Source organism: Columba livia, chromosome 2 (genome assembly GCF_036013475.1).
Source record: "Columba livia isolate bColLiv1 breed racing homer chromosome 2, bColLiv1.pat.W.v2, whole genome shotgun sequence".
In the NCBI taxonomy this organism is placed as follows: domain Eukaryota; kingdom Metazoa; phylum Chordata; class Aves; order Columbiformes; family Columbidae; genus Columba; species Columba livia.
The window spans coordinates 76,045,192-76,060,841 of record NC_088603.1 but is presented as its reverse complement, the minus strand read 5'-3'; the positions used below and the strand labels follow the sequence as shown (position 1 = coordinate 76,060,841).

Here is a 15,650-nt window from a genome sequence, read left to right as displayed (position 1 = left end):
GCCACATCTTCTGTGCAACTAGCATATGGAAGCGTTTCAACCCCAACATTTACATAGGGACTTCTCCTGCAGTATCCATGCAAGCGTCTCATACCGGCAGGCCGCATTCCCTGGGGGCAGTTTCACTGGGGATGGTGGGTACAGCCTGTTTCTACAGCTTGGAGGTGGCAACATCCTCCATTATGCATTGCTGTGAAAAGATCCAGGAAATGGAGACATGGACCAGTTTGCACAGTAGACTGGTGCCTGGAGCTTTAGAGACTGGGACACCCGCAGAAGAGCTCAGAGAAGCACTTGGTATTAGGAAGGTTGGCTGCCTAGGGCTCCAGCAACAACGATGTGACTGGGAAGCAGGGGCCTAAGGGGAAGGGGGAGCCAGCGTGCCAGTCTGTACAAAACATGCTCAAGGCCAATAATCCCTCACTTCCATATGCAAATCATTTACTTAAAACTTTTAAGTAATCTAAAGCAGAAAGAAACAAAAAAAAATAAAGTTGCGTGGCTCAGTAACCATCAGCTATAATTCTGTGTTCCAAGATAATTAAAACATGAACAACCTTTTAGTATTTACCACGACCCACACTTAACACTTTGCCTTAGAATGCTAAAATGTAAAATATGGAGCAAATCTGCCCCAATTCCCATGCATGCCCTTCATTTGATGGCAAAGTAACAGAAGTACCATAATTCACTTGATATCATTCTTGTCCTGCTAATGTTTTATTCAGACTGGACTTCATTAATAAAGATGAAATTTTGGACTCATGATTACTTCATGTTTACAAAACACCCAGGCTCCTTTACATCTTGGTTAAGCATGAACAACCACTGAACACACAATTTCCTAAAAAAGTCCTGCATACCAAAATTGCATATTCTGAATTTTTAAAATTCACTAAACAAAATTTCACAGAGTGAACCCTAAAGTCTGTTTGCCAGGAAAGCACAAGCCAAAACGGAAGTTGGGAGCCCCCACATACATCCTTCCCATTAAACAAGCAAATAAATACACATTCATACAGAATTATTTGCTCTAAAAATGCAGGTGCTTGAGTAATTACCTACAAGTTTTACCATAAATTCTGGTTGCTCAAACAGTATCGTGTCACAGTATGTTTCCTTTTTTTTGGTGGAACTGGGCAGTGATTTGTTATTGGACACCAGAGAACAAAAACCAGCCCAGAACCTGATGATTTTACCACAAGTCCAACCGTGTTTCTCCACAGAGAAAAATTACAAGGACAAGGCTCTTTAAAAATAACTAAAAAAAAAAAAATTAGAGGTGTACATAGCAGTATCACTTTTTAATGCCAGGTATCAGACCGAGGAATGAGACAGATTGCACTGCATTTTTAAAGTACTATGACTATCGACATACTTGAGAAACATTTTAACACTGAACATTACAACGAACTATTTAGTCCACTTCTACACAAGTCAGCAAAAAAGCTAGGTGATCCAACATGATATGGCAGCTGCAAATTTAAAATGATAGTCACAGTCTAAAGCCAGAACAAAAACATCTCCAGAACTCCTATTTATAAAAGGGAATGAACGTACACACCGTGCGCACACACGCAGGCAAAGATCTTGAGGTTCTACTTATTGCTCTTACACAAGGCCGTGAACAGGCAAATGTCTGGATCAGAAATTAGGTCAAACATGCATTTCAGCAGGCACGAAAAGTACAGGAAATTCATATTAACGAAACAATGTACTGTGTTACGTAATACAGGATGGTATTCTGCTAATATAATACTTACGTCGTTAATACCGGATAAACTCCAGGTCTGCCTGTTGCATAACGTGTTATGCAGTGTGGTATTTTAACCTAATTTCTGATTTCTCTTTCCTACTGCACCCTTCACGTAGGGACAGAGAGGTGGTTTTCAAGACAGCCATTCTCCGCAGCGCTAGAGAAACGCTGTCCTCATGAGCTTCAGCCGGGCAGGTATGGCTGGAAGGAGGTTGACGTTACCAGCACCGTAACTCCAGGACATGCTCTTCAACTGCCTCACGGTTTTGCACAGTCATTGACAACTTGGATAAACAAACGCAGAAGCTGATGCAAAACACATCAGTGCTACTCTTGGAGCATTTTCCAGCTATGCTCTATGCTCCTGGTACACCCAGCAGTTGCTACAGGGGATAAGGCAACAGAGGGTCGAGTCCTGTACCTGGTCACTTCTTCAAGAATCTTATAAAGGCAAGATTATTTTTTTTTTTTGTGAACTGGCTTTCCTTTATACAACAAGCAGTGTAGCTTGGATGTGAGCAGAGATCTGGCTGCCTACTGGCAACAACAGACTAGCACATTCACAAGACACATTTTGGAATACCTGCTGTTCCCTACTGCAACCAAATGAACCATGCTGCAGAGAGGTGTCCATGTAATTACAATACTCATAAGCCAGGTTCAAGGCATACTGCATGTGGGTCTTGCATGAAAAAGGCATTGAATGTGTTATCTGAGGATTTTTTTTTCTGTGCTACGCATACATATGACAGTAGATAAAAATCAGCACAATGGTTCCTCTCCATACATGACCCAACACACACCATAACAATTAAGCACCGTATATGCTATTCTTCAGTTAACAGGAATCAAGGAAGAAAATGGTGGCTTGGGAACAGGGAGGGGAAGAAATCCAGCATGAAGTTAGAGGTATGTTTCTGACAGAAGTCTTAGCTGAGAATGTTTATTGTGAACCAGCAACTGGATTTTGTGACATAACCAGAAAACCACTGAAGCCTATAGGGCCAACTCAGGCAGTGCACAGCCAAAATTACGTCCTCCGGTGTTATAATATGGCATTGAGCAATCTCTAACTAATTATTAGAAAGAGCAGTAGGTAGACAACAAGAGGTCATGCTTCAGGGAGGTCACACTTTGAACTTGCTAAAAGCAGCAGTGCAAATCAATGAATTTTTCTGTCTTAAAGGTCTGTCAAGTGCCCCTTGACCCAATCCCTAAATCTCACACAAATTTCAGCTTCCAGACTTGCCAAATACCCAGATTCACACTAAGCAATATTTTACTCAGGAGCAGTACTGCTAAAGCTAGCAGGGCTGCTTAGAGCAAGGCAGTACTGCAGTGAAGGTAAAGGAATTTGGCTCTTTCCAAGAAGTGAACTGCAAGTGACTGGGGTTTCATGACACTCTCAGCTGGAGGGAGACACTTCCTCTGTATTTTTCAAATCTGTCCTTACAAACACCAACATTTAGAAGACTGAAATGTGGGAAAAGGCTCTGTTATGCTCAACCAGACATTTTGACACCAGGACAGCCACAGTGGTTTAGAAGGGGTAGCCCACCCAGTAGAAGGTTAGGCTGGCCTGGGTTCTCCTCCCTTTACTAGATGATGGCATGTAAGGGTCCTTGGCCTCAGCTGGGATGGTGAGGCTTCCTAGAGCAACCCCTCTGTCACACCATCCATAGGAGCACAATGGCATCTCCAAGGAAAGAGGGAGGTAAAAAAGGCCTAAATTCTTTTAAAACAATTAAAAAAACCCAACCTCTAGAAAAAAAAATTAAAAAATTAAAAAATAAGAACAATTTGCTATCACATCCTTGCAGGAGCAGTCCTAGGACTTCTCATGACCCACTTCATAATGGCTACGAAGTCCAGGTCGCTGGGAAGCCCTGCTGCCAGACTGAAAGCAAAACAGTATGACTAATGTTCACTATTCAAAGCTATCCTCGATGTGAAGCCAGTTAGGCAGAAGTGAGTGTTTTCATTGTATTTTTAGGTATTTCTCCCAGCCCACTTTGCTTCCCTGCTTGGGAGCTCCTTCAAATAGAAGATGCTGGAAGTATCACTTCCCTGTATTTGAAAAAAATGGGGAAAAACAGAGAGGCAAAAACCACACACCACAGAACGACATGATTGCTTGTAAAACATTTCCTTTTAAAAACTATTGTACAACTCCCTAACTTGGTTTAATTAATGTGCAGTTTAAAACATATAAAATGCCTTAAAGCTAAATGATTTCTTGGTTTTACAAGTCTCCCTCCCCCCATTCAAAAAAAAAAGCATGGGTGGACTCGCATTGAACACCTGGTACAGAGTTGCGCACAAATTTGCCTTTAATTCTACATGGAGCAGTTTTGATTTTAACCTACTGCATTTAGAGCTCATACCGTATACTTTACAGTATAACCAGCTACATAGATGTCCTTAATCTCTTAACACGATAAGAAAAAAAATCACTGTAAGTCGCAGTCCCTTTGATGAATGATTATGGTGACACATGCAGTCCTCCTCAGAGCCGCTGCCGCCACACACGGGATGTGATTTTCTCCACGTGCTGCCGAGGAGCCTGATGCCACAGGGCCGGGGGCTGCGGCTGGGCCAGCGCACCGCTGCCCCGGTGAACAGCGTTCTGCAGTCATTGGGCAAAGCTGCGGTGAATTGTCTCACTCAATATTTCACCTTCATCACCACCACCACCGACCCAACCCAACCCAACCCCCCAGGGAGCACACCCTCCTCCCCGGCTCAGCCGCAGGAGATCACCGTGAAGCGCTTGGAAATGCACGACATGTTGTGGAGGACGATGCCCAGGAGAAAGACCAGGACGCAGGCCACCAGGATCACAGTGCAAACTCCCGACCAGGTGGAGCTTTTCACAACGCCTCTGCGGTCCGGCTCCTCTGCTTCCCCCTCGGCGGGGAGGCCGCCCTGCAGCGGCTGCTGCTCCGCCGGGATCGTCACCACCGCCAGGGACTTCTGCTGGCTGCCGGGCAGGAGGCGGCAGCCGATGTCTCCCGGCAGTAGCGCCCTCTCCTTGGACAGGGGCAAAGGCAGCATGTAGCACCCATTGCTGGGGAGTTTGATGAAGACTGGGGTGTGCTCCGAGGTGTGGGGGATCGCAATGACGGCAATCACCTCGGGGTCATCGGGCAGCTGCGACACAGAGTACCCCGGCGGCAGCTTGGTGATCCCGCGGCACCAGGGGCACCGCAGGTCCTTCTGGCTGGTCCTCATCTGCTGCAGGCATACCGAGCAGCAGGTGTGCTTGCAGTCCAGCAGCTTGGGCCGCCGGCGGGGGCTGTAGTAGTTGAAGCAAATCTGGCACTCCAGTAGAGAGTCCTGGGACAGGGTCTCCATGGTGGCCAGCACAGGGGGGCACGGCCGGCCTCACAATGAGCCTCACCCCTGCACTCCACAGACAAGGGCAGCACCCCGCCTTCCCTCTGCTTCTCCTCAGGGCAGTGCCTGCCCTCCCAGCGTTGCTCCTCAAGGCAGAGCTCGCCTCCCCATCACTTCTCCTCAGGGCAGTGCCGAGCAGCAGCTAGGAAGAGTGCAGGAAAACCTCCAGCCTTAACCTTTCAGCACCTGAGACAAACAGAAAAATTTGAACGAACAGGTTATTTACAGGAAGCAGCGGGAACAAAATGTCCAGCTAAGTGCAGGTAAAAACTAGTGCTGACCTTGTAATCTGCTGGAAGAAAGAAATTTGCAACCCTTAACCAGAAAACATCTTCCCACTGGCTTCACCAAACTGCCCAGCAGCAAAGCTACGTGTCAGCCATCACTAGATCTCCTTTTGTTTTCTCCCCCAGCTATAAAATCCCCACCAAACCACCAGTCCACCACTCATATTTATACCCATAACAAGTGGGGCTGTAGTTCACTAAGCAGGTCCTTTAGCATCTACCTCCCACCATATTTTCAGGATTTTTCAGCCCTTCCTGCACCTTAACAATTGTTCTCATTTAATCCTTTAAACCCCTGAGGATTTTTAGCTATTTGGCTCAGTTGCTAAGTCTGCATGAAAGGTAAGGAAAAGAAAGAAAAATAAAGAAAAAATATGTTTAAACAGATGCATTTCCACAGGCTCCTGAACTGATGCCTGTGCATGAATGAGCAACCAAGTAATTATAGTCATATGCCCACATCTGCACACAACCAAAACTAATGGCATGGTTTCCAATCAAGCTGTTTGCCTGGTTATGCGAGCCATTTGTTGCACCTGGCCCTCTGAAACATACATCTTCTCCACCAATGAAAACTTTACTCAAGACAAAAGGCTCTGTTTAGACCCAGGATCACCAAATACCACGGAAATCAATTTGTTAATGCACTGAATTAAAGACAACTTGTTACTAGCCTTCACAAAATCACACAGAATCACAGAATGTTAGGGATTGGAAGGGACCTCAAAAGATCATCTAGTCCAATCCCCCTGCCAGAGCAGGAATGTGTCCAGGCAGGTTTTGAATGTCTCCAGAGTAGGAGACTCCACAACCTCCCTGGGCAGCCTGTTCCAGTGCTCTGTCACCCTCACTGAGAAGAAGTTTCTTCTCAAACTTAAGTGGAACCTCTTGTGTTCCAGTTTGAACCAATTACCCCTTGTCCTATCACTGGTTGTCACCAAGAAGAGCCTGGCTCCATCCTCATGACACTCACTCTTTCCATATTTATAAACATTAATGGGGTCACCTCTCAGTCTCCTCCAAGCCACAGAGACCCAGCTCCCTCAGCCTTTCTTCATAAGGGAGATGCTCCACTCCCTTATCATCTCCGTGGCTCTGCGCTGGACTGTCTCCAGCAGTTCCCTGACCTTCTTGAGCTGAGGGGCCCAAAACTGGACACAATATTTCAGATGCGATCTCACCAGGGCAGAGTAAAGGGGAAGGAGAACCTCTCTCGACCTACCTGCCATTGGCCTTCCTGGCCACAAGGGCACAGTGCTGGCTCATGGTCATCCTGCTGTCCACCAGGACCCCCAGGTCCCTTTCCCCTATGCTGCTCTCTAATAGGTCATTCCCTAACTTATACTGGAACCTGGGGTTGTTCCTGCCCAGATGCAAGACTCTACACTTGTCCTTGTTATATTTCATTACATTTTTCCCATCCAGCTCTGCAGCCTGTCCAGGTCTCGCTGGATGGCAGCACAGCCTTCTGGTGTGTCAGCCGCTCCTCCCAGCTTGGTGTCACCAGCAAACTTGCTGATAGTACACTCTATTCCCTCATCCAAGTCACTGATTAATATATTGAATAGTTCTGGTCCCAGTACCGACCCTTGAGGGACTCCACTAGATACAAGCCTCAACTAGACTCTGTCCCATTGACCACGATTCTCTGGCTTCTTTCCTTCAGCCAGTTCCCCATCCACCTCACTACCTGATCGTCCAGACCACACTCCCTCAGTTTAGCTGTAAGGATGCTGTGGGAGACTGTGTCAAATGCTTTACTAAAATCAAGATAGACCACGTCTACTGCTTTGCCACCATCTATCCACCTGGTTATGTCCACATAAAAGGCTATGAGGTTGGTTAAGCATCTCCTTGGTGAAGCCATACTGATTGCCCCTAATTATATTCTTATCCTTGATATGCCTTGAGAGTGCTCCAAGGATAAGTTGCTCCATCACTTTTCCAGGGATGGAGGTGAGGCTGACCGTCTATAGTTACCTGGATCCTCCTTCTTGCCCTTTTTGAAGACTGGAGTGACATTTGCTTTCCTCCAGTCCTCAGGCACCTCTCCCATTTCCCACGACTTAGCAAAGATGATGGAGAGTGATCTAGCAATGACCTCAGCCAGCTCCCTCAGCACCCATAGGTGCATTCCATCTGGACCCATGGATTTATGGACGTCCAGATTGCTTAATTGCTCCCTAACACAGTCCTCATCAACCGAGGAAAACTCCTCCACTGTCCTGACATCCGCTGCGGCCCCAGCGGTACGGGCCTCCTCAGGACAGTCTCTGGCAGAGTAGACAGAGACAAAGAAGGCGTTCAGTAACTCTGCCTTCTCTGTATCTTCTGTCACCAGGGCACCCACCCCACTCATCAGTGAGCTTACATTGCCTCTAGTGTTAGTTTTATCTGCTACGTATTTGAAGAAGCTCTTCCTGTTGTCCTTGACCCCTTTCTCCAGGTTTAATTCTAAGGAGGCCCTAGCTTTCCTGGTTGCCTCCCTACACCCTCTGAAAACAGCCATATATTCTTCCCAAGTGGCCAGCCCCTCCTTCCATGATCTATAAACTCTCCTCTTCCACTTGAGCTTACGCAGCAGTTTCCCTGTTTAACCACACAGGTCTCCTGGCTCCCTTCCTTGACTTCCTACATGTCAGGATGCTCTGATCTTGTGCCTGGTAGAAGCAGACCCTGAACACTAACCAGCTATCTTGGGCCCCTTTACCTTTAAATACCCTTTTCCATGGGATTTCCCCTAGCAATTCCTTGAAAAGGCCAAAGTTGTCCCTACTGAAGTCCAGGGCTGCAATTCTGCTTGGTATTCTGTTCCTGACACATGAGATCCTGAACTCCACCATCTCATGGTTGCTGCAGACAAGGCAGCCCTCAGTCTTTACCACTTCAACCAGACCCTCCTTGTTTGTGAGGATGAGATCCAGCAGTGCACGTCTCCCAGTTGGCACCTCCACCATTTGCATCAGAAAGTTATCGTCAATGCACTGGAGCAACCTCCTAGACTGTGGCTGGTTGTCCTTCCAGTGAACATCTGGGAAGTTAAAATCCCCCACAATAACCAGGGCCTGTGATTGTGAGGCTGCTCTCAGCTGTCTGTAGAAGGCCTCATCAACTTCCTCAGCCTGATCTGGTGGCCTGTAACAGACACCCGCAACAGTATCACCCCTGCCAGCCTGACCCTTAATTCTCACCCATAGACTCTCAACTCGCCCCTCATCCATGCCTGGACAATACTCAATACATAGTAGTTGCTCTCTCACGTAAAGACTGACTCCACCACCTCGCCTGGCTGGCCTGTCTTTCCTGAAAAGGACATAGCCATCCATGACCACATTCCAGTCATGTGAGCTGTCCCACCATGTCTCTGTAACTGCCACCCGATCATAATCTCCTGCCCAAACACAGGTTTCTAACTCCTCCTGCTTATTCCCCATGCTGCGTGCATTGGTGTACAGGCATTTCAGAGAGCGAGCTGAGCACACTGATTCCACCCTAGGGATATGGGAGGCCTCCCAGCCTTCATCAACTTTAGAGTGCTGCCCCACTGATGCAAGCCCAGCTACAACCCTATCCCCCTTCGAGTCTAGTTTAAAGCTCTCCAAATGAGCCCTACTCATTCCTGTCCCAGCATACTTTTGCCCCTGTGAGATAAAACTTTCCCACGTATAAAACCAGCTGTTATCAAAGAATCCAAAGCCCTGCCTGTAGCACCAGTCTTGTAGCCAATCATTTATGGACTGAATTCTATTCCATCCCACATCAGCACCCAAAAATGGAAGGAGGGAAGAGAAAAAGACTTGCACCGCAAACTCTTTTACCACCTGTCCCAAGGCCTTGAAATCTTTCTTCATTCCCCTCAGACTACGGGAAGCAGCTTCCTCCCCACCTGTCTGGAAGATCAGCAGTGGGTAGTAGTCTGTTGGGTACACCAGGATGGGGAGCGCCCTGGTGATGTCCCTGATCCAGGATCCTGGTAGACTACAAACTTCCCTATGATGAGAGTCAACTCTGCATATTGGGCCCTCTGTCCCTCTCAGAAGGGAATCGCCTACTACAATTACCCTTCTTTCTTTCTTATCTGAGCTGGTCTTGAGGTGTGGAGTCAACTGCCTCTTCCTATGTGACCTTGTAGATGGGCCTTGCACCACATCCTCACCTACCTCTTCTTCAAGATCCAGGGCCTCAAACCTATTACACAGGGGCACCTGGGGAAGCAAAGCAGGTGGGGAGCTGGGTTACCCGTGACACCGAACCGGAACTCACTTCCAACCCTCCTTATCTTTTCGGTCCCCCATCTCTGCCCGACAGCAACAGGGCAGGTGCTGTCTTGGGTCTCCCCCTTCTGCCCGACAGACTTACTCTAAACTATTTGCCTTGTTCTAAACTATTCATTATAAAGGGATTCTTCACATTTCCCCCACTTATTTCTTATAGTTACTCAAAATAAGCTGTTGCGTTTACTTTCACAGTGAGTTGTTTAGCTATGTTTGATTTTGGTCACTCCAACACACGATAAATATGTAGGTGCGACATTTTTACAGCTTTCTACTTTGCCTTCCTTGCTGTATTTGAGGAAGTATCAGCCAGAATCCACATTCAGAGAACACAATAAAGCAAGCCCAAAATACTTGCATGGTGACCTTTGATCTTATCTTATTGCAATGTTATTCCCAAAACAGGGTTAACACCTGAGGACCACAGCTGTCAGAGGACTTTTTCCCTTCCATAGAAATATTTCTTGCTCATCCCTATGGATCACTGCAATGAGGCTGCAACATGTTAATCAATGGGTGACATCAGTAAACCAGAAATAACATAGTTCAAGAAGAGAATGCAGGCACAGACATGGGATTTGCTATGCAGGACAACCCTCTGGAGCACACTGTCCCATATCCTGCTTCTGGCAGTTACCAGTGTTTGAACAGGGAAAACAGAATACACGTCATCTCTTCGGATACTAACAACTGATATCAACGACATCAGTGGAACTGGCCCTGCTGCTGATTTTGTAACAGCAGCAGATTTTGGCTCACAAGGCGCTTCAGCAAACACACAGTGACAATCCTGACTCAGGAGGGAGCAGGGGCTGCAGTTATGAAGGCAGGAGCTTGTGAAACATGGGCAATGGCACGTGCCTGAACAGCACGTCCGGGATGCTCTGCCTGGAGGAGGCACAGAGGCCACCGCTGGGAGAGACCCCCACCAGCATGAAGCTAGTACAGGTCCATCCCGCACCTGCCCCACACCAGCACCATATTACACATGGTGTTAACAGATACTCTACAGAATCACAGAATGGTTGGGGTTGGAAGGGACCTCTGGAGAACATCTATTCCAACCCACCTGCTAAAGCAGATCACACCGGAATGTTTCCAGGTGGGTTCTGAATGTCTCCAGAAGGAGACTCCACAACCTCTCTGGGCAGCCTGCTCCAGGGCTCTGGCACCCTCCAAGACAAGACGTTTCTCCTTGTGTTTAGGTGGAACCTCCTGTGTTTCAGCCTGTGGCCACTGGCCCTCACCCTGTTGGTGGGCACCACTGAAAACCAGCCCTAATTGTCTTTGCAGCACTGTGCTGGACTCTCTCGAGTAATTCCTTGTCTTTCTTAAACTGGGGAGCCCAGAACTGGACACAGTACTCCAGATGCAGCCTCACCAGGGCAGAGAAGAGCCAGAGGAGAACCTCCCTTGACCTGCTGGCCGTGAGTGCAGATGGAGCTCAATGCTGCAGCCGATTGGGCTGTGTATACACCAACCCTGTGCAGGCCACACCGAAGAAAAGTGGGAGAAATTGAGTAGAGATACTGTCTCCGCACCACTACGGCACAGGCCAGCACAAGGGAAGACTGTCAGAAAGGGTTATTAAATGACTATGGAGTACCTAAGAGAGAAAAACAAAGAGAGCTATCCACAATGTTAGGCAACTCCTGGCTGAAAAACACTAAGAGACAAAGGTCAGATTAGAAATTAGTTATAGGAACTCAGAAGGGAATCACTGAAGCCATCAGATTCAGTTTTCAGCCACGAGCAACCCAGCAGTTTTATATCTTGCACAGAAGTAACCATACAAAATCTTCACAGTTAGGCACCACCCAAGCCAAACATTACAAACATTACAAGTCAAACATTACAAGAGGCAACTGTCATCTACTATATCTGCAAATCTATCCAAAAAAACCCAGGTATAACAATACTGCAGTATTATTATGAGAAAAAGCCCCAATGTCTGGAAATTCAGAAGGTAAGGCTTATGTTTAAAAATAGAGTGGAAGCACTCCTTCTGCAGATGTATATCAGTATCTCTGCATAGAAGCTCTGCTCTCTGTATTTTGGATGTCAATGGACTGACTGAGGAAGTTCTCCAATCTCATTTAGCTGTCACCCACAATCATCTCTCTCCACTTACAGTGCTGAAGGTAAACCAGTTTCTATTGATGTGAATGTGATTGGGATCAAGATCATTTTTCTGACCTCAGATCCTTGTCCAGGTGTCACATACTCATGTGCTATCAAGCCACTCATCCCTGTCCCAGTGACAGGGTAAAAGATCAGCACTAGGAGAGAATGACATGAGGTATTCAGAACTGCAGAAGAAAACAGAAGTCACCTCCAGGCAAACAGCACCCTAAGGAAAAAGAACATCCATCCCAAAGAGAAGGTCTCGGTTGGTTTGAACGCTAAGTAATGCTGTGAAGAATTTCTCCAGGAGGTCAGAGTTTTAAAGCACTAGTGTAATCTGCAATCTATAGGAAGAAAAAGGAAAAGAACAGAGACACATTAAAAAGTTAAGATAAAGCTTACCACCTACATGACATACATTGTTCAGAACCTGTAAATATAGTCGCAACCCCATTTTGACCTGGTTCTGAATCAAGGAAACAGTCACTTTCCAACTGTGTGTCTTGAAGTTACTTTTTTCTTTCCCTTTCCTTTTTATTTTTTTTTTCTTTTTCCCAAAAGAACAACTATAAACATTATTTCAAGTGACAAGGTTGCATTGTGCATATTCCTACACTGAATTATGACATTTGTTACTTTCCAAAAATGTCTCATATTTAACGATCGGAGGTGTATTTTGACAGATCAGTAGTAACAACAGGTGAGCAGAGAGGTTAGTATGATTCCTTCAGCAAACGTCTAAAGACAAGTTAAAGAGTAGCCACAGCCATCTAACCCCTTGGCCTTTGCTGACACTGCCTTGTGCAAAGGTTGAATATGAAGCTTCATGGGAGCAACGCCACTTTATTCCCAATCGTACGTACTGAAAGCCCCACAACCCTCCTAAATTCTGCCACAGATTAATTTGGGGGATAAAAGAAAGTCAGGCCATCATCTAGAGTCAAACTGCATAATATCTATTGGATTCATTTTGTAATATGTAGTTTGGAAGGAAAAAAGCCACAGGAGCTCTCTTAGTATTTCTCTACCACTTCACTTTAATAACTATGCCAAGATTTAATACTGCAGCAGTCCTCCTCTTGGAATGGGGACTGAATTCCATACCAGTCAGGGGTACTGAGCTATCACAGGTGAGCACCTTGCTCAACACTTACTCAGACTGGACTCTTCCCAGGGCTTTAACACCAAGACCAAGAGGCAGCCAGGCTGCACGTGAGGGCACGGCTGAGGTCAGTGTCAGCCAAAAACATTTTTTCCTCATTATTTGCCCTTGTCACTCAGTGACAGCAAAGAGGGCGAGGGGACTGTTGACAGGAAAATGGGGTCCGGGGCGAAGAATCGGAAAAGACTGTCAGGGATAGCTGTAGGTCCCTGCAAGAGAGACAGCGTATGTCTGTGTGGATAGAGGGAGGGCTGGGGAATGTGACAGTGAAACCACCCACACAGACAAAAGCAACTGCAGCTGCGAGTAGTGACTCTGCCCGGCACAAACCTGATAGCAGCTCGAAGCTCTTCATGGCTGAGATCTAACTAGTAACACAAATAAAAACTAACTGGGTATGAAAACCCACAAACGCCAAAACTCCAACATCATAAACGTACAGCAGGAGCAAAGGAAGCAAGAAGACAGAGGCCTTGCAAAGCAGCACCAGGAGACCTCTCTGCCTCTCCCACACGCTCTTCCTCTTGCTGTGGGTCTGCCCAACATCCACGGGGCTGCCACTGGCCAGTGGGACAAGAGATCCGCAAGCTGTTACAGAGAGCCAGGGAGGAACCTGCAGTTCTGATGACTCCTGCAGCAGAAGATCAAGGTACAGCTGGGTGGCTGAGAGCACGGCACAAAGGTCCTCCTTGCAGATTTGGGCTGCCCTCTGTACAAGCCAGTTTTTAAGATTTGAGAAATGATCGCGTGACTCGAGCAATAAACGTCTGGAGAAAAAGAAAAACAACAGGTGTTTCAGCTGTTTGTCAATCAGGCCATCTGTTCTGCTGGTACCTTATAGGAGGCCACAGCAGAGACCCAAGCTCCCTTTTTTCAGGTGAGCAGGAAGGAAGGAGGCCAGGAATGTCAAGGCATCAGCTTCCTACTCCCCAAGAAGGGGGAAGGGGCATTTGTTGCACTCTTGGAGTTCATAGCTTGCCAGTACAATGTAGGGAGGTGCTGCATGAGGTGAACAGATGAAGGTTGTGGCAGCTCGTGGACCACAGCTACAAACAGCAAGTGGGAGAAGAAAGCGCAGGTTTGCTGCAGAGAAAGCTCTGCACAAACCCTAACTATAAAGTAGTCCCCAACGGGCCAGATCAGAAAATACAACTATTTTTGGAACCCAGTGCAAAGGAAGACACTGAACATCCATGACAGGAACTGGACTACAAGACAGAGAAGAAAATAATGGCAAATCCTTGCCTACTGACACAATATTTTTTTCTATGTAAGGACAACCCCAGTGGTACTAAGCAATGGAAACCACAGACTTGGAAGAGCTACAGCCTCCACTGGAGAACTCAGAACAATCTTCACACAAACTTCCTAACTTATTAGGACTCTATACTAACTTGAAAGCCCCAAGTCTATACTTTCATGATGTCTGTGGAATGCAATACCATTCACAGAAGATTAAACATCATCTCACATTTTTAAAGACTGGCTCTGTGGCATGCTGATGTACTTAGCTGATCACTGAAAGAAAGCCTCAAAAACTTTGCACAGACCTATGCATGTATTTCAGGCATGTTCTACATGCTGTACGGCAAGGTTAGCAAGACTCTCGGCAAGGAAGTGCACTGATGATACTTCACCTTTCTCAAGGAAGATTCATTACGTAAACTCCCCAAACACATTAAGAATTCTTTGACAGTATTACCAAGTATGTATGATTTATGACGAAGAAAAATGCGTTCATTTCAGGTGCCCTTAGGCTGGAAAGGAGATGGGGGTGGGGAAGGTACTGTTCTCAACAGCTAAACTAATTGCAAGAATCATCTGCCCACAGATATTGAAGGAAATGTGTGCTAAAGTAGCTTCAAACTGATAGTGAGGAGGAAGGAACATATTTAATATTTGGAAGCATTTCTGCCACAAAATTGAGCACCTGTGTATGTTTTCCACAAATTCATGTTTGAACAAATCCCACTGGGGCTGTTGCAAATGCCAAGGACGTATTACCTGATTTCCCCTGAATAACCTTCACTAAATGATCCTATTTATTTTTAGGCTGTTCTATAGCACTAATTACCATAGTAACTGAGAACGGCACAATTAATTAATTTATTCATCACAACACCCTTGTTAAGAGAGAGGTATTATAATCATTATATCCTTTCATCATGTAAGCAAAGAAGTGCTGAGGGACAAAGCAGTTGGTCCAAGGTCATGCAACACCATCCATATTGCCTCAAAGCTCTTGGACAACTTCAGCACAGCTGCACTTTTCACCTCATGAGCCACCAGGCGTAAGTGACAGGTTCTGGACAGATTCTTTTTTTTCTCAACAGTGAATCAACAAAGCTCAGAAAAACACCTGTTTCTTCCCATCTCTCACAGCTGGCAGGATCTCCATGGTATGCCTGAGATTTTTTGTGGCTCTCATTGAACATATCAGCTTTTCCACAAACCATGAAAATCACAAGAACTTGTGATCCAGAAGTTAAAGCATCTCCATGGACACAGTTCATCCATCATGTAGATTACAACTGACAGACTGTATACATTTTGAAGGACATAAAACTAACAATACGACAACAAAGTTAATCCATTCTTCTCTCCAGAATTATTACACCTATTTTCCAGGCACCTTCCTCTATGTCAGGCAG

The 15,650-nt window shown here is 46.2% G+C and overlaps 1 protein-coding gene across 8 annotated transcripts in view; it reads right to left on the bottom strand.

The window, feature by feature from the left end:
• Positions 1–701: 701 nt before the first annotated feature.
• Positions 702–15,650, bottom strand: part of RNF152 (ring finger protein 152) — a 74,573-nt gene continuing 59,624 nt past the window's right edge. For 5 of the 8 annotated variants that reach the window (XM_065052582.1, XM_065052579.1, XM_065052577.1 and 2 more), the window contains one exon: positions 702–5,338. In XM_065052582.1, coding sequence (XP_064908654.1) covers positions 4,499–5,110 — 612 coding nt within the window. In that variant the 5' untranslated portion in view covers positions 5,111–5,338 and the 3' untranslated portion in view covers positions 702–4,498. Of the gene's footprint in view, positions 5,339–13,439; positions 13,767–15,650 lie in introns of all 8 variants that reach the window. The other 3 variants (XR_010470320.1, XR_010470321.1, XM_065052581.1) reach the window with 2 other exon arrangements.